At 55.7% G+C, this 17661-nt stretch overlaps 1 protein-coding gene across 4 annotated transcripts in view; it reads right to left on the bottom strand.

Annotated features, from left to right (window-relative positions):
• The window catches only part of DPYSL5 (dihydropyrimidinase like 5), a 123984-nt gene that overhangs the window by 44978 nt on the left and 61345 nt on the right, over positions 1–17661 (bottom strand). For all 4 annotated transcript variants that reach the window (XM_042861475.2, XM_042861477.2, XM_042861476.2 and 1 more), the window contains 4 exons: positions 8773–8931; positions 6895–7074; positions 6366–6434; positions 5299–5343 (listed from right to left, as the gene is read on the bottom strand). In XM_042861475.2, coding sequence (XP_042717409.2) covers positions 5299–5343; positions 6366–6434; positions 6895–7074; positions 8773–8931 — 453 coding nt within the window. The remainder of the gene's footprint in view (positions 1–5298; positions 5344–6365; positions 6435–6894; positions 7075–8772; positions 8932–17661) is intronic.

The following is a 17661-nucleotide window of genomic DNA, read 5'->3' as shown; positions in this document are numbered from 1 at the left end:
TGGTGCCCAACACCTACCTGACCCTGACGGGGGTGGGCGGAACACCAGTCAAAGTGCCCGTGGCAAGGGTACACCCGAAGTGGGGGGCCAAGGAGGGCCCCAAGGATGTGGGGGTACACCCGTATTTGCCCACTGAGGTATTGATGGGGGGGGGACCTGGAGAACTGGCCAAGCAACCCCCAAAGGGCACTGGTTGTGACCCGCAGTCAGAGCCGGCGAGGGGCACTGCGCCCTGGCCTTGGGGGGGGTGCCTTGCCTGAGGCGCAGGACCCTAACCTGGTGGGGAGGGAACGCCCAGGGACACGGCTCAGGGAGGCTGCAGCTTCAGGCCCAGCGGCCGAGAAAGAGCAGGTGGCCATCCCTGTCCCAGCTGCTGAGTTCCAGGCCGAGTTACAGAGAGATCCCTCCTTGCGGAAGATAAGGGACCTGGCCGACCTCAATGCGGTACAGACCATGGGACGAGGTGGCCGGAAAAGGTTCCTGTGGGAGAAGGGGTTCCTGTACCGAGAATGGGCTCCCCCAGGGAAAATGGAGTCGGGGGGATCAGGAGGCAGCTGGTGGTACCCCAGAAGTATCGCCGCCAGCTGCTGTGCCGGGCCCATGACATTCCCCTCTCAGGGCACCAGGGAACCTGGCGTACCCAGCAGAGGCTGCTACGGAGCTTTTACTGGCCTGGGGTCTTTGTTACTGTCCGACAGTACTGCCGATCCTGTGACCCCTGTCAGAGGGGGAGGAAGGCCTGGGATAAGGGGAAAACGGCTTTAGGACCCTTGCCCAGCATAAAGGATCCTTTCCAGAGGGTGGCCAAGGTTAAAAGGGCGGCTCTAAACCAAGAGAGCCCAAAGCACAGACCTCCAGACTGGAGCGCTGGGAGAAGACCACAGCCCAGTTGGAACCCCAGAGGTATGGGGGTGGGAAAAGGGCACAGGCCGCATAAACCTTCCCACATGCAAACTGCGAGTGCCATCAAGCACCCCCGACCTAAGGGGGGGCGTGAAACTGGAGGTGCCTGGTGTAATTCTCACCAAGGAATGGGAGGGATGCGGGGGCATCCATGGGAACGGGGGTAGGTTCAAACTTCCCCGGGTCACTGGCTAAAGTGACCCTGCTCAGTTCGGTCTCGAAGGGGGGAGATGTGACGAACTGGGACTGTTCTTACAGTGGTCTGTGAATGCTGACAGGGGAGTGTGGCTAGGATAGTCTGCATTGGGGGATGGGAGTCTGCCCGAAGGCAAATACCTGAGTGTGTAACATGAGAACCCAGGAAGGAGTTGGAGGCCAGGTGACACCTTGGCCCGGGAAACTGAACAAAGGCTGTGGGAGGGGTCGCTGAAGGCAGAGTCTTGGAAGCTGGGTGGGGAGATGGCTGGGAGGCAGAGATTGCTCTGACCTCCCAAGGGGGGGCTGGGATGCCCTGGGACCCCCAGATGGACCTAACTGAGGGGGGCCCTGTTGTCTGTGCCTGCAAGACCTGTCTTGGACTGTATTCCTGTCATCCAAATAAACATTCTGCTTTACTGGCTGGCTGAGAGTCATGGTGAATCGCAGGAAGCCGGGGGTGCAGGGCCCTGAGTCCCCCAATACTCCGTGACAGAGGTTTTAGAATTAATTGATAAACGTAACATTAACAAGTCACCGGGACCAGATGGCATTCGCCCAAGAGTTCTGAAAGAACTCATATGTGAAGTTGTGGAACTGTTAACTAAGGTTTGTAACCTGTCCTTTAAATCGGCTTCTGTACCCAGTGACTGGAAGTTAGCTAATGTAACGACAATATTTAAAAAGGGCTCTAGAGGTGATCCCGGCAATTACAGATCGGTAAGTCTAACGTCGGTACCAGGCAAATTAGTCAATACAATAGTTAAGAATAAAGCTGTCAGATACATAGAAAAACAAAGAGTTGAGCAATAGTCAACGTGGTTTCTGTAAAGGGAAATCGTGTCTTACTAATCTATTAGAGTTCTTTGAAGGGGTCAACAAACATATGGACAAGGGGGATCCAGTGGACATAGTGTACTTAGATTTCCAGAAAGCCTTTGACAAGGTCCCTCACCAAAGGCTCTTACGTAAATTAAGTTGCCAAGGGATAAAAGGGAAGGTCCTTTCATGGATTGAGAACTGGTTAAAAGACCGGGAACAAAGGGTAGGAATTAATGGTAAATTCTCAGAATGGAGAGGGGTAACTAGTGGTGTTCCCCAAGGGTCAGTCCTCAGACCAATCCTATTCAACTTATTTATAAATGATCTGGAGAAAGGGATAAACAGTGAGGTGGCAAAGTTTGCAGATGATACTAAACTGCTCAAGATAGTTAAGACCAAAGCAGACTGTGATGAACTTCAAAAAGATCTCACAAAACTAAGTGATTGGGCAACAAAATGGCAAATGAAATTTAATGTGGATAAATGTAAAGTAATGCACATTGGAAAAAATAACCTCAACTATACATACAATATGATGGGGGCTAATTTAGCTACAACGAGTCAGGAAAAAGATCTTGGAGTCATCGTGGATAGTTCTCTGAAGATGTCTGCGCAGTGTGCAGAGGCGGTCAAAAAAGCAAACAGGATTTTAGGGATCATTAAAAAGGGGATAGAGAATAAGACGGAGAATATATTATTGCCCTTATATAAATCGATGGTATGCCCACATCTCGAATACTGCGTACAGATGTGGTCTCCTCATCTGAAAAAAGATATACTGGCACTAGAAAAGGTTCAGAAAAGGGCAACTAAAATGATTAGGGGTTTGGAACGGGTCCCATATGAGGAGAGATTAAAGAGGCTAGGACTCTTCAGCTTGGAAAAGAGGAGACTAAGGGGGGATATGATAGAGGTATATAAAATCATGAGTGATGTGGAGAAAGTGGATAAGGAAAAGTTATTTACTTGTTCCCATAATACAAGAACTAGGGGTCACCAAATGAAATTAATAGGCAGCAGGTTTAAAACAAATAAAAGGAAGTTCTTCTTCATGCAGCGCACAGTCAACTTGTGGAACTCCTTGCCTGAGGAGGTTGTGAAGGCTAGGACTATAACAGCGTTTAAAAGAGAACTGGATAAATTCATGGTGGTTAAATCCATTAATGGCTATTAGCCAGGATGGGTAAGGAATGGTGTCCCTAGCCTCTGTTTGTCAGAGGATGGAGATGGATGGCAGGAGAGAGATCACTTGATCATTGCCTGTTGGTCCACTCCCTCTGGGGCACCTGGCATTGGCCACTGTCGGTAGACAGGATACTGGGCTAGATGAACCTTTGGTCTGACCCAGTACGGCTTTTCTTCTCCCAGCTCTTCCCAGTGCAGCTCTCCATTCACAGCAAGCTGCAGCATGAGGTCTCAGCTTCCTCCCTCCCTCCCCCTCTTTCCTGTTGGTAGTGGCCAAGGGAATGCTGGGAAATGTAGTTCTTTCCCTGCTCCAGGGCTGGCTCTATAGGCAGGGAGCGAACCAAGGAACTAGTTCCCAGGGCCCCTGTTGGTTCTCAGCTCCCAGGCTGGATCCCCCGGCTGCCGCCCCTGCAAATGGGCTGCCCCAAGCACCTGTTTGCTTTGCTGGTGCCTAGAGCCGCCCCTGCCCACAGACCACGTCACCAAGGGCTCCAGGGATGGACAGGTCGTGTCCGCAGGGCAGGGGGCCTGGGGGCTCCAGGGACGGGCAGGCCGTGTCCGTGGGACAGGCAGCCCAGTGTAGGCAGGGTACCAAACACACAAGTAACCTCTCCCCCCGCCAGACAGGATCCTGCCTTCTCCCAAAAATCCCCGCCAAGGCCTCCCACTGCTGCCCCTGGACTGATCCCCATCTCCCTGCTCCCACCCTCAGGCAGTGCCCAACCCCTGCCTGGGCCTGGTGGGGGGCTCTGACCTTGCCCAGCCTGGGGGCGCTGTGTGTGTGTGTGCACGTGGGGGGACTTTGGGGTGGGGGGCAGGGGCTCTGACCATGCCCAGTCTGGGGGCGCTGTGTGTGTGCGCGCGTGGGGGGACTCGGGGTGGGGGGGAGGGGCTCTGACCATGCCCAGTCTGGGGGCGCTGTGTGTGTGCAAGCGTGGGGGGACTCGGGGCAGGGGCTCTGACCATGCCCAGCCTGGGGGCGCTGTGTGCGCGTGGGGGTGTGACGTTATGAGTGTAATATAATATTTCATTGGAAGGTGACAGGGTCAGAAAGAGTTAATTAACTCACAGACTGACCTGACCCATGGCTGAATCTTAAGGACTGGTTAGGAAGATAGGTAAATGACTAGAGCTTTGAAATGCAGCCGGCATTGTTAGAGATCGAAGGGGAGATGTTTGCTCAGGTCTTGTGATGTAAGCAAACAAGTCTTGTCTATTGCTGTAGTTTTAATTCAAAGATCAAAAAAGGAATATTAACATTTATAATGATACTTGAGGGAAATAGTATTACTGTCTCTATGTCTCTTTGAAGGTTGTGGTAACCTGTATCGGAACTGTTTAATGGATATATTACCCTGTGCTAATTGCCAGGATGTTTGGGAGAAGGAGAGTTAAGCCTATTGTTTTCTCAGGCCAAAAGGCTGCTGGAAATGTATAAGAACCCTGGGACACGATCCTGCTTCATCTCAGATCTGCTTTGGGTTTCAAGAGGGGGAAACCTTAAGCCACAAGAATTGAGATCCCCAGTCACTGACTGGAGCCACCCTGACTATGGACATTGGACTATAACCTATGGACTATTTCTAAAAGGACTTTTGGCAACTACAAACTGATCTCTGCTCTGTACCTGAACCTCAAGAATTGAATTCAAGTCTGTCTGTATATTGATCTTTTAACCAACTCTCCCTCTCTTTTCTTTTTTAATACATTTTAGTTTAGTTAATAAGAATTGGCTATTAACATGTATTTTGGGTAAGATCTAAGTTATAATTGAACCTGGGTATGTGGCTGACCCTTTGGGGTCGGAAGAACCTTTTCTTTTCTATGATGAGATAAGATTCTCAGTAATATCATCATATCTGACAGGTGTGTCTGGACGGAGGCCTGAGGCCGGGCGCTTTAAGGGAACTGCGTTGTTTGCCCTTCTGAATAACCAGTGAGGTGCTACAGAAGCTGTTCTGTGCTGGTTGGTAAATCTAGGTATTGGAAGATCCACCAGCGTTTGGGGTTTGTCTGCCCCGTTTTGTTTGCAGTTCACCTGATTGAGTGACCTCAGTTGGCTCCCACAGGCAGCACTGTCACACGGGGGACTCGGGGCCGGGGGCTCTGACCGTGCCCAGCCTGGGGGCGCTGTGTGTGTGTCAGTGTGTGTGTGTGTGTGTGTCAGGTCCTGGGGCAGCTGGGGGCACTCACCCGGTTGGCAATGGTGATCACACGGTGCGTGGCTTCAGCCTCCAGCTGGGGACAGAAAAGACGGTGACGCTCTTCTGAGTGCAGACCACCCCCAACGGCCCCACCTCTGGGGATCTGCACAACCCCCCGTCCAGAGAACCCTGCACTGCGGCCCCGGGGCCAGGTGTGGGGCAGGGCCTGGAGACCATTCCCTCAAGGCTGGCCCCGGTGCTTGGTGTGACGGGGAATCGCCCCTCTCTAGTGAGGAGCCTACATGGCCCCCTGTCGGTGCAGCTCCCAAACACACAGCCTGCCCCACGGCCGGAGGGCCCAGCCTTCCTGCCCAGCCCCCAGGGCCGGGGTCAGCCCAGGGCGAGTGCTCAGCGGACATGGAGAACGGGCTGGCTAGATGCCTGCCCAGCCAGGCAATGGCTGGACCGTGGAGCTGCTGGAGGGATCCAGAGGCACAGTGCCCAGCTGGGGCGGGGCAGGGCGGGGCAGGCGCTCACCCCCAGGGCAGGCTGGGGCAAGGCAGTTTGTAGGGCAGGGACAGAGCACAACAGGGTGGGGAAGGCGAAGGAGCAGGACGGCCACTCCCGCCGGCTGCTGGAGCAGCCAATGCTCCCCACCAGGTGGCTGGGAGGGGGGCTGGGGTGGAGAAGCCCCCAGCCAGCAGGCAGTTTGCAGGCTGGGCGCTCACTGAGCCGTGCTGCGGCACATGGACCCAGCTTGTCCAGGCACAGGAGGGGTGGGCCGCCTGGGCCCGCTAACAGAAGCGGTGCGGCTGGAACGCCGCTGCATGGGGCCACGTTAGCTGGAGCGTCCCAGGCCGCGGGGAGCCTGCGCTGGGCGGCCTTCGGGCTGGGGCGCCCGGCACGCTCCATCGCAGCGCCCAGCAGGACCCAAGCACTGGGGCGGCTGGGAGAGCGGAGAGCTGCCAGCAAACCCACAAGGGCTGGTCTAGCCAGGATGGGGCCCCAGGGGGAGCGATGGGAACCCCTAGTTGGGGTCCCTGACATCTTCCAGGGCCTGGAGCCCTGCCTGCTGCCTCCCACAGAGAGGGCAAGGGAGCCCAGCACAGGCCTCACCTCCTCCGGTCGGCTGATCTCGATTCCCTCTGGTCCCGTGATGCCCAAATCCAGCGCCTCCTTCGCACCCTGGGAGGGAACAGGGAGTTAGTGGGAAGGGCCCAGCAGAGCCCAGGCCAGTCTGAGTGGGCACAGGCTGCCCTGAACCATAGCCCCCCCAAGCCCCAATAATGCCCTGCCTGGCCCCACGGGCAGCCGGTGCTGGGACCGAGCCTGGGCTGCTCTCAGGCAATGGGGGGCTGGCTAGGAGCTGGCCCCCCTCTGCCTGGCAGGATTGTTACAGGCAGCCCCCGTGCTAGCTGGGCTCTCCACCACATTCATCTGGTCCCTGGGCTGCCCCGGCTCTCCAACCGTCCCTCCTGCACGGCTTCCGCACAGGGGGGACCCTTCCCTAGCGGGGACCTGGCCCCGGGGTGAAGGGCCCTGCCTGTCCGAGGTACATTTCTCAGCACGAGCTCACCAAGAGCCCCCAGCTCTCCAGCCACAATCCTTGGCAGTGTCTGCCCCAGCGCAGCCCATGTGTGCTCACCTCTGCCACCAGCTCCCCGTTCTCAGCGTGCACCCGGGCGATGGCGCCAATGTCCTTGCAGGCGAGGAAGACTTGGTAGAGCTCGCTGTCCCGCAGCATGTACAGGTCCTTGTAGGTCATGAACATCTGGAAGGAGTTCACCCCCTTCTCCCGCACCAGGCTCTCCATCTCCGACTTCACCTGCCAGGCAGGGGGGGCAGGGTGAAGGATAGGCATGGCCAGGCCGGCGCCTGTGCCGTGGGGCTGGGCATACTCCTGCAGGACTGGGCCCCACATGCAGAGCACAACCCATCTCTCCACCTGCCCCCCTAGCAAGATCAAGCGTGCCACCAGGTTAGGGGGCCAGACACCGGCCGGTTCGGGCCCAGCGCCGGCAGCAAGCCGCTCCAGCGGCTGCCACAGGGCCTAGGGTGTGCGGGAGAGCCGGTCCCATGCAGACTGGCATACAGACAAACCAACCAACTCAGGCCCAGCGCCGGCAGTAAGCCGCTCCAATGGCTGCCACAGGAGGACCTAGGGCAGTGGTTCTCAGCCAGGGGGCTGGGACCCCCTAGGGGCCCTTGAGCAGGTTTCAGGGGGGCCTCCAAGCAGGGCCAGCATTAGACTCACTGGGGCCCGGGGCAGAAAGCTGAAGTCCAGGGCCCTGAGCCCCACCACCTGGGGCTGAAGCCAAAGCCTGAGCAATGTCGCTTCATGGGGGCCCCGTGGCGTGGGGCCCCAGGCAACTGCCCTGTTTGCTACCCCTTAACGCCGGCCCTGCGTTTTAGCTGCAGAAAACCAGCCGTTGTGGCACAGGGGGGCCGTGGAGTTTTGATAGCATGTTGGCGGGGGTTAGAAAGGAAAAGGTTGAGAACCTCTGACCTAGGGCATGTCAGCGCAGGCCCCAGGCTGGGCGGGGCAGCAGGAGCCCTGGGCTTGTGATCGCGAGTGCAGAACTGCTGGGGCCCTGAGCAGCAGCTCAGGGGCCAGGCCTGCCCCCCGAGAACCCCACACTCCCATGCCGGGGGAGCTGCGGCAATCCCCATCGGCCAGGGTGACCCCGGCTGGGGCTGGCATACCGGCGATGCCCGAGAGCGCTGCACTAGCTGCCCATGAGCAGAGAGGGGGGCGCAGTGACAGACCAGCTGAGAGCTACGGCCGGAGAAGGTCCTATACAGGAAGGGACTAGTGCCTGGGGGCAGCCCTGGCATGCAGCCGGCTCTGGGGCAGAGAGAAACAAACTGCACCCCAAGCCCAACTCATGCAAAGCCCCATGGGAGATCCAGCAGCCACACAGCACAGAGGGGCAGACGAAGGGCTGGGAATCTGGGGCTGGAGGGAGCTGGCGAAGGCCAGGCTGCAGCCTGGCAGCACCAACATATGGGCGCATGGTTCTCCCTCAGGTCCAAGGCTCCCTGGGTCACTCCATGCTGGGCATTCCCAGACTCCACTGATGCCAGGAGCACACGGGGCCTCGGGCCAGCGGCCTGCCACCTGTGCCGGGACCAGCAGGGTGTGGAAGGCACAGCCCACGGCTGGAGCGTGAGCGGCTGCTGCTGGGTGGGGTTAGCAGCGGGTACAGACACCCCATGACCCAGCCTCTGTCCAAATGCATTGCCCCATCCAGAAGTTATCCCCAGCCCAGCTCTGCAGAGCCAGCCCCAGTGGGGGATCTCGGTGGGGCCCTCGCGAGGCAGCCGGGGTCCGGTGCCAAGCTGGGAGGAAAGGACTCAGCCCCTGGGCATGTCCCTGTGAACGGCTGGCCCACGAGCTGCCAGTGCAATCCAGACAGTAACTGGGATGGGAGAGAAGGGGGGGGGGGGCGCAAGCAGGCGGCATGAGCCCCTGCAGCCTGGCCACTGGCCCTTCCCCAGGCCGAGTGCCGGGGTCCTCGCTTACCTTGGGAGCCCACCAGGTGATGCCCATGTGCAGGGCGTAGTCACAGCAGACCTTGGGGTCGGCCAGGCTCCGGCACTTCTCGTAGGCGTCCAGGAGGGAGGTCTCCCTGTCGGGCAGCACGTGGCCGATGACCATGGTCGTCCCTCCGACCAGAGCAGCCTGTGGGGGACAGGAGAGGCGCTTCTGAGTCACGCTGGTCAGGGCAGCAGGGCGTTGACATTGGGCCGAGCAATGGGCATCGTCCTGCCCTCGGCGAACCCGGCTGGGCCCCCAGGTCGCAGCCCGCGCTCTGTGGGGCTTGTTCGATCACCTGCTCGCCCTGATCCGGGCACTGCTCTGGGGAGAGGCGGCGGGGAGGCGCTCAGACACCCAGGGGATGGGCATGGGGTCAAGGGCTGGACGGGAGGGAAGGAAAAAAGAGTTTTTTCAAGGGCCTAGAGCAAGTGGCTCTGGGTTGCTCTGTCTTGTCCTACGAATCCAGGCCCCCAGAGCTGCAGTACCTGAGCATCGCCCAGTCTGCAACGTCTCTCTCCTCACAGCCTGTGCGGCAGGGCAGGGCCTGGACAGATGGGGATTGAATCCTGCTCTCCCGAGTCACAGGCTAGTGGGGTGGGTCTGTCTCTGCAACGCAGCAGGGGGTACTGGCGAGTCAGCCCAGCGAGAGGCCAGCCTGCTACACCCGGTTCGGCCAGGCCAGGGCCAAGCAAGCCGGAGCAGGCCACGGGCACTGGCTGAAGCCCAGGCAGGGTGGGGAACGCTGGCTCCCCCCAACGAGCACGGCCAGGCTGGGAGGAGTCATCTGGCTGGCTCCCTGCACGGGCTGCAAAGATGGCCCCAGAGCAGCTGGACTCCCTGTCAAACACACAGTTGAGGGGAGCATAAAATCCCTCCTTTACCCAGAAGCTCAAATAACCTGTTTGGCACCTTCCCAATAAGGGAAGAAGATCCTTTCAAATCTGGGGGGGAAGGTTTTGTCTGTGCTTTCTTTGTTGTTCTCTCCGGGTCAGAGAGGGACCAGGGCAGGAGAAACCATCTCCTAAAACCCTACTTGAAATCAGCATCCAAGATTACAAAAATAGTAAGCAATAGCAAGGAAATGCGTTAGGTTATCTTTTGTTTTAGCTTGGGAATTGTCCCTGTGCTAAGGGGGAGGTTTATTCCTGTTTTTGTAACTGTGAAGTTTTGCCTAGAGGGGAATCCTCTGTGTTTTAAATCTTATTAGCTGTAAAATTACCTTCCATCCCGATTTTACAGGGGTGCTGCTTTTACTATTTTCTTTATAATAAAATTCTGCTTTTACTAACCTGATTGGTTTCTAGTGTCCTAAAAACCCAGGGGTCTGGTCTGTGCTCACCTTGTTTACCTATCTGCTTGGTAGATTATTCTCCAGCCTCCCCAGGAAAAGGGATGAAGGGGCTTGGGGGGATATTTTGGGGAAACAGGAACTCCAAGTGGTCCTTTTCCAGAATCTTTGTCTAACTCACTTGGTGGTGGCAGTGTGTCACGGAGTATTGGGGGACTCAGGGCCCTGCACCCCCGGCTTCCTGCGATTCACCATGACTCTCAGCCAGCCAGTAAAGCAGAAGGTTTATTTGGATGACAGGAATACAGTCCAAGACAGGTCTTGCAGGCACAGACAACAGGGCCCCCCTCAGTTAGGTCCAGCTTGGGGTCCCAGGGCATCCCAGCCCACCCCCCCTTAGGGGGGTCAGAGCCATCTCTGCCTCCCAGCCATCTCTCCAGCCCGCTTCCAGCACTCTGCCTTCAGCGACCCCTCCCACCGCCTTTGTTCAGTTTCCCGGGCCAAGGTGTCACCTGGCCTCCAACCCCTTTCTGGGTTCTCATGTTACACGCTCAGGTATTCGCCTTCGGGCAGACTCCCATCCCCCAATGCAGACTATCCTAGCCACACTCCCCTGTCAGCATTCACAGACCACAGTAAGAACAGTCCCAGTTCGTCACATCTCCCCCCTTCGAGACCGAACTGAGCAGGGTCACTTTAGCCAGTGACCCGGGGAAGTTCGAACCTACCCCCGTTCCCATGGATGCCCCCGCATCCCTCCCATTCCTTGGTGAGAATTACACCAGGCCCCTCCAGTTTCACGCCGCCTCTTAGGTCGGGGGTGCTTGATGGCCCTCGCAGTTCGCATGTGGGAAGGTTTATGCGGCCTGCGCCCTTTTCCCACCCCCATACCCCTGGGGTTCCAACTGGGCTGTGGTCTTCTCCCAGCGCTCCAGTCTGGAGGTCTGTGCTTTGGGCTCTCTTGGTTTAGAGCCGCCCTTTTAACCTTGGCCACCCTCCGGAAAGGATCCTTTATGCTGGGCAAGGGTCCTAAAGCTGTTTCCCCTTGTCCCGGGCCTTCCTCCCACTCTGACAGGGGTCACAGGATCCGCAGTACTGTCGGACAGTAACAAAGACCCCAGGCCAGTAAAAGCTCCGTAGCAGCCTCTGCTGGGTACGCCAGGTTCCCTGGTGCCCTGAGAGGGGAATGTCATGGGCCCGGCACAGCAGCTGGCGGCGATACTTCTGGGGTACCACCAGCTGCCTCCTGATCCCCCCTGACTCCATTTTCCCTGGGGGAGCCCATTCTCGGTACAGGAACCCCTTCTCCCACAGGAACCTTTTCCGGCCACCTCGTCCCATGGTCTGTACCGCATTGAGGTCGGCCAGGTCCCTTATCTTCCGCAAGGAGGGATCTCTCTGTAACTCGGCCTGGAACTCAGCAGCTGGGACAGGGATGGCCACCTGCTCTTTCTCGCCGGCTGGGTCTGAAGCTGCAGCCTCCCTGAGCCGGGTCCCTGGGCGTTCCCTCCCCACCAGGTTAGGGTCCTGCGCCTCAGGCAAGGCACACACCCCCAAGGCCAGGGCGCAGTGCCCCTCGCCGGCTCTGACTGCGGGTCTCAACCAGTGCCCTTTGGGGGTTGCTTGGCCAGTTCTCCAGGTCCCCCCCCATCAATACCTCAGTGGGCAAATACGGGTGTACCCCCACATCCTTGGGGCCCTCCTTTGCCCCCCACTTCAGGTGTACCCTTGCCACGGGCACTTTGACTGGTGTTCCGCCCACCCCCGTCAGGGTCAGGTAGGTGTTGGGCACCACCTGATCTGGGGCCACCACCTCGGGCCGGGCCAGCGTCACCTCTGCGCCCGTATCCCAGTATCCATTGACCTTCCTCCCATCCACCTTCAGGGGAACAACAGCCCCGCGCCCACCGTATAAACCAAAAACCCTGAGTCTGGAGCATCCAGCCCCCTAGAGGAGCTGGCCTGGAGCTCTCCTCCCTCCTTAGCAGGTGGTACTCTGCCAGCCCCCCTTCCCTGGGAATGCTGCCCTCTCTGCCTCCCAGCCATCTCTCCAGCCCGCTTCCAGCACTCTGCCTTCAGCGACCCCTCCCACCGCCTTTGTTCAGTTTCCCGGGCCAAGGTGTCACCTGGCCTCCAACCCCTTCCTGGGTTCTCATGTTACACACTCAGGTATTCGCCTTCGGGCAGACTCCCATCCCCCGATGCAGACTATCCTAGCCACACTCCCCTGTCAGCATTCACAGACCACAGTAAGAACAGGCCCAGTTCGTCACACAGTGATACCATCCAAGGACAAGGAAGAATTTGTGCCTTGGGGAAGTTTTTAACCTAAACTGGTAGAAATAAGCTTAGGGGGTCTTTCATGTGGGTCCCCACATCTGTACCCCAGAGTTCAGAGCGGGGAGGGAACCCTGACGCTCCCCCTGGGAGGTTCCTACGCACCCCGGAGTCCAGTTCCCAGCGTGAGGCATGGCTGGACAAGGGGGCGGGAAGCAGCCATAGCTCAGTGGTCCCCGTCCCTGACCACAGCTGCCCAGCACAGACCCAGACAGTGCTAAGCCTGTCCATCCTCCCCATTGAAGGAAAAGGCCCAGGTAGGGACCATTGAATTGTGGAGGTGAATGCGTGGTAACGCAGGTGGTGTTGGAGAGAGGGCTTTGGATTCTTCGACTATGGGATGCTGTTCCAGGAAGAAGGATTGCTAGGAAGAGATGGGATCCACCTAATCATAGAATCATAGAATATCAGAGTTGGAAGGGACCTCAAGAGGTCATCTAGTCCAACCCCCTGCTCAAAGCAGGACCAATTCCCAGCTAAATCATCCCAGGCAGGGCTTTGTCAAGCCGGGCCTTAAAAACCTCCAAGGAAGGAGACTCCACCACCTCCCTAGGTAACGCATTCCAGTGTTTCACCACCCTCCTAGTGAAATAGTTTTTCCTGATATCCAACCTGGACCTCCCCCACCGCAACTTGAGACCATTGCTCCTTGTTCTGTCATCTGCCACCACTGAGAACAGCCGAGCTCCATCCTCTTTGGAACCCCCCTTCAGGTAGTTGAAGGCTGCTATCAAATCCCCCCTCATTCTTCTCTTCTGGAGACTAAACAATCCCAGTTTCCTCAGCCTCTCCTCATAAGTCATGTGCTCCAGACCCCTAATCATTTTTGTTGCCCTCCGCTGGACTCTTTCCAATTTTTCCACATCCTTCTTGTAGTGTGGGGCCCAAAACTGGACACAGTATTCCAGATGAGGCCTCACCAATGTTGAATAAAAGGGAACGATCACGTTCCTCGATCTGCTGGCAATGCCCCTACTTATACAGCCCAAAATGCCGTTAGCCTTCTTGGCAACAAGAGCACACTGTTGACTCATATCCAGCTTTTCATCCACTATGACCCCTAGGTCCTTTTCAGCAGAACTGCTACCTAGCCATTCGGTCCCTAGTCTGTAGCAGTGCATGGGATTCTTCCGTCCTAAGTGCAGGACTCTGCACTTGTCCTTGTTGAACCTCATCAGGTTTTTTTCTGCCCAATCCTCTAATTTGTCTAGGTCCCTCTGTATCCGATCCCTACCCTCTAGTGTATCTACCACGCCTCCTAGTTTAGTGTCATCTGCAAACTTGCTGAGAGTGCAGTCCACACCATCCTCCAGATCATTAATAAAGATATTAAACAAAACCGGCCCCAGGACCGACCCTTGGGGCACTCCACTTGAAACCGGCTGCCAACTAGACATGGAGCCATTGATCACTACCCGTTGAGCCCGACGATCTAGCCAGCTTTCTATCCACCTTACAGTCCATTCATCCAGCCCATACTTCTTTAACTTGGTGGCAAGAATACTGTGGGAGACAGTATCAAAAGCTTTGCTAAAGTCAAGAAATAACACATCCACTGCTTTCCCCTCATCCACAGAGCCAGTTATCTCATCATAGAAGGCAATTAGGTTAGTCAGGCACGACTTCCCCTTTGTGAATCCATGCTGACTGTTCCTGATCACTTTCCTTTCCTCTAAATGTTTCATAATTGATTCCTTGAGGACCTGCTCCATAATTTTTCCAGGGACTGAGGTGAGGCTGACTGGCCTGTAGTTCCCCGGATCCTCCTTCTTCCCTTTTTTAAAGATGGGCACTACATTAGCCTTTTTCCAGTCATCTGGGACCTCCCCCGATCGCCATGAGTTTTCAAAAATAATGGCTAATGGCTCTGCAATCTCACCCGCCAACTCCTTTAGCACCCTCGGATGCAGCGCATCCGGCCCCATGGACTTGTGCACGTCCAGTTTTTCTAAATAGTCCCGAACCACTTCTTTCTCCACAGAGGGCTGGTCACCTTCTCCCCATGCTGTACTGCCCAGTGCAGCAGTCTGGGAGCTGACCTTGTTCGTGAAGACAGAGGCAAAAAAATCATTGAGTACATTAGCTTTTTCCACATCCTCGGTCACTAGGTTGCCTCCCTCATTCAGTAAGGGGCCCACACTTTCCTTGATTTTCTTCTTGTTGCTAACATACCTGAAGAAACCCTTCTTGTTACTCTTAACATCTCTTGCTAACTGCAACTCCAAGTGTGATTTGGCCTTCCTGATTTCACTCCTGCACGCCTGAGCAATATTTTTATACTCCTCCCTGGTCATTTGTCCAATCTTCCACTTCTTATAAGCCTCTTTTTTGCGTTTAAGATCAGCAAGGATTTCACTGTTTAGCCAAGCTGGTCGCCTGCCATATTTACTATTCTTTCTACACATCGGGATGGTTTGTTCCTGCAACCTCAATAAGGATTCTTTAAAATACAGCCAGCTCTCCTGGACCCCTTTGCCCTTCATGTTATTCTCCCAGGGGATCCTGCCCATCTGTTCCCTGAGGGAGTCAAAGTCTGCTTTTCTGAAGTCCAGGGTCCATATTCTGCTGCTCTCCTTTCTTCCTTGTGTCAGGATCCTGAACTCGACCATCTCATGGTCACTGCCTCCCAGGTTCCCGTCCACTTTTGCTTCCCCTACTAGTTCTTCCCTGTTTGTGAGCAGCAGGTCAAGAAAAGCTTTGCCCCTAGTTGGTTCCTCCAGCACTTGCACCAGGAAATTGTCCCCTACGCTTTCCAAAAATTTCCTGGATTACCTGTGCACCGCTGTATTGCTCTCCCAGCAGATATCAGGGTGATTAAAGTCTCCCATGAGAACCAGGGCCTGCGATCTAGCAACTTCTGCTAGTTGCCAGAAGAAAGCCTCGTCCACCTCATCCCCCTGGTCTGGTGGTCTATAGCAGACTCCAACCACGACATCACCCTTGTTGCTCCCACTTCTCAACTTTATCCAGAGACTCTCAGGTTTTTCTGCAGTATCATACCGGAGCTCTGAGCAGTCATACTCCTCTCTTACATACAACGCAACTCCCCCACCTTTTCTGCCCTGCCTGTCCTTCCTGAACAGTTTATATCCATCCATGACAGTACTCCAGTCATGTGAGTTATCCCACCAAGTCTCTGTTATTCCAATCACATCATAGTTCCCTGACTGTGCCAGGACTTCCAGTTCTCCCTGCTTGTTTCCCAGGATTCTTGCATTTGTGTATAGGCACTTAAGATAACTCAATGATCGTCCCTCTTTCTCAGCATGAGACAGGAGTCCTCCCATCTTGCGCTCTCCTGCTTGTGCTTCCTCCCAGGATCCCATTTCCCCACTTACCTCAGGGCTTTGGTCTCCTTCCCCCGGTGAACCTAGTTTAAAGCCCTCCTCACTAGGTTAGCCAGCCTGCTGGCGAAGATGCTCTTCCCTCTCTTCGTTAGGTGGAGCCCATCTCTGCCTAGCACTCCTTCTTCTTGGAACACCATCCCATGGTCGAAGAATCCAAAGCCTTCTCTCCGACACCACCTGCGTAGCCATTCGTTGACTTCCACGATTCGACGGTCTCTACCCCGGCCTTTTCCTTGCACAGGGAGGATGGACGAGAACACCACTTGCGCCTCAAACTCCTTTATCCTTCTTCCCAGAGCCACGTAGTCTGCAGTGATCCGCTCAAGGTCATTCTTGGCAGTATCATTGGTGCCCACGTGGAGAAGCAGGAAGGGGTAGCGATCCGAGGGCTTGATGAGTCTCGGCAGTCTCTCCGTCACGTCGTGTATCCTAGCTCCTGGCAAGCAGCAGACCTCTCGGTTTTCCCGGTCAGGGCGGCAGATAGATGACTCAGTCCCCCTGAGGAGGGAGTCCCCGACCACCACCACCCTCCTCCTCCTCTTGGGAGTGGTGGTCGTGGAACCCCCATCCCTAGGACAGTGCATCTTTTGCCTTCCAATCGGTGGAGTCTCCTTCTGCTCCCTTCCCTCAGATGGGCCATCTAGTCCACAATGAAGAGAGGGAAGAGCATCTTAGGTGGCAGGCTGGCTAACCTAGTGAGGAGAGCTTTAAACTAAGTTCACCGGCGGATGGTGACCTAAGCCCAGAGGTAAGTGGGGAAGTGGGATACCGGGAGGAAACACAAGGAGGAGGGTGCAACAGGGGAGGCCTCCTGATTCATACTGAGAAAGCAGGGCAATCGGCTATCTTAGGTGCCTGTACACGAAAGCAAGAAGCCTGGGAAACAAACAGGGAGAACTGGAAGTCCTGGCACAGTCAAGGGACTATGATGTGATTGGAATAACAGAGACTTGGTGGGATAACTCACATGACTGGAGCCCTGTCCTGGATGGGTATAAATGGTTCAGGAAGGACAGGCGGGGGAGAAAAGGTGGAGGACTTGCACTGTACGTAAGGGAGCAGTATGATTATTCAGAATTCCAGTATGAAACTGCAGAAAAGGCTGTTGAGAGTCTTTGGGTTAAGTTTAGAGGTGAGAGCAACAAGAGTGATGTTGTGGTGGGCATCTGCTATAGACCACCAGTCCAAGAGGATGAGGTAGACGAGGCTTTCTTCAGACAACTAACAGAAGTGTCCAGATTGCAGGCCCTGGTTCTCGTGGGGGACTTCAATCACCCTGACATCTGCTGGGAGAGCAATACAGCGGTGCACAGACAATCCAGGAAGTTTTTGGAGAGTGTTGGGGACAACTTTCTGGTACAAGTGCTGGAGGAACCAACTAGGGGCCGTGCTCCTCTTGACCTGCTGCTCACAAACAGGGAAGAATTGGTACCCGGGCAGCAATGACCATGAGACAGTTGAACTGAGGATCCTGACAAAAGGAAGAAAGGAGAGTAGCAGAATACGGACTTCAGAAAAGCAGACTGACTCCCTCAGGGAACTGCTGGGCAGGATCCCCTGGGAGGCTAATACGAGGGGGAAAGGAGTCCAGGAGAGCTGGCTGTATTTTAAAGAAGCCTTATTGAGGGTGCAGGAACAAGCCATCCCGATGTGCAGAAAGAAACAAAATATGGCAGGCGACCAGCTTGACTTAACAATGAAATCTTCGGTGAGCTTAAACACAAAAAGGAAGCTTACAAGAAGTGGAAATTTGGACAGATGACTAGGGAGGAGTATCAAAATATTGCTCAGGCATGCAGGGGTGTAATCAGGAAGGCCAAGGCACAACTGGAGTTGCAGCTAAGCAAGAGATGTGAAGGGTAACAAAAAGGGTTTCTACAGCTATTTTTACAACAAGAAAAA

This window comes from Chrysemys picta, chromosome 3 (genome assembly GCF_011386835.1).
Source record: "Chrysemys picta bellii isolate R12L10 chromosome 3, ASM1138683v2, whole genome shotgun sequence".
In the NCBI taxonomy this organism is placed as follows: Eukaryota; Metazoa; Chordata; order Testudines; family Emydidae; genus Chrysemys; species Chrysemys picta.
This window is presented reverse-complemented; position numbering and strand designations above follow the sequence as displayed.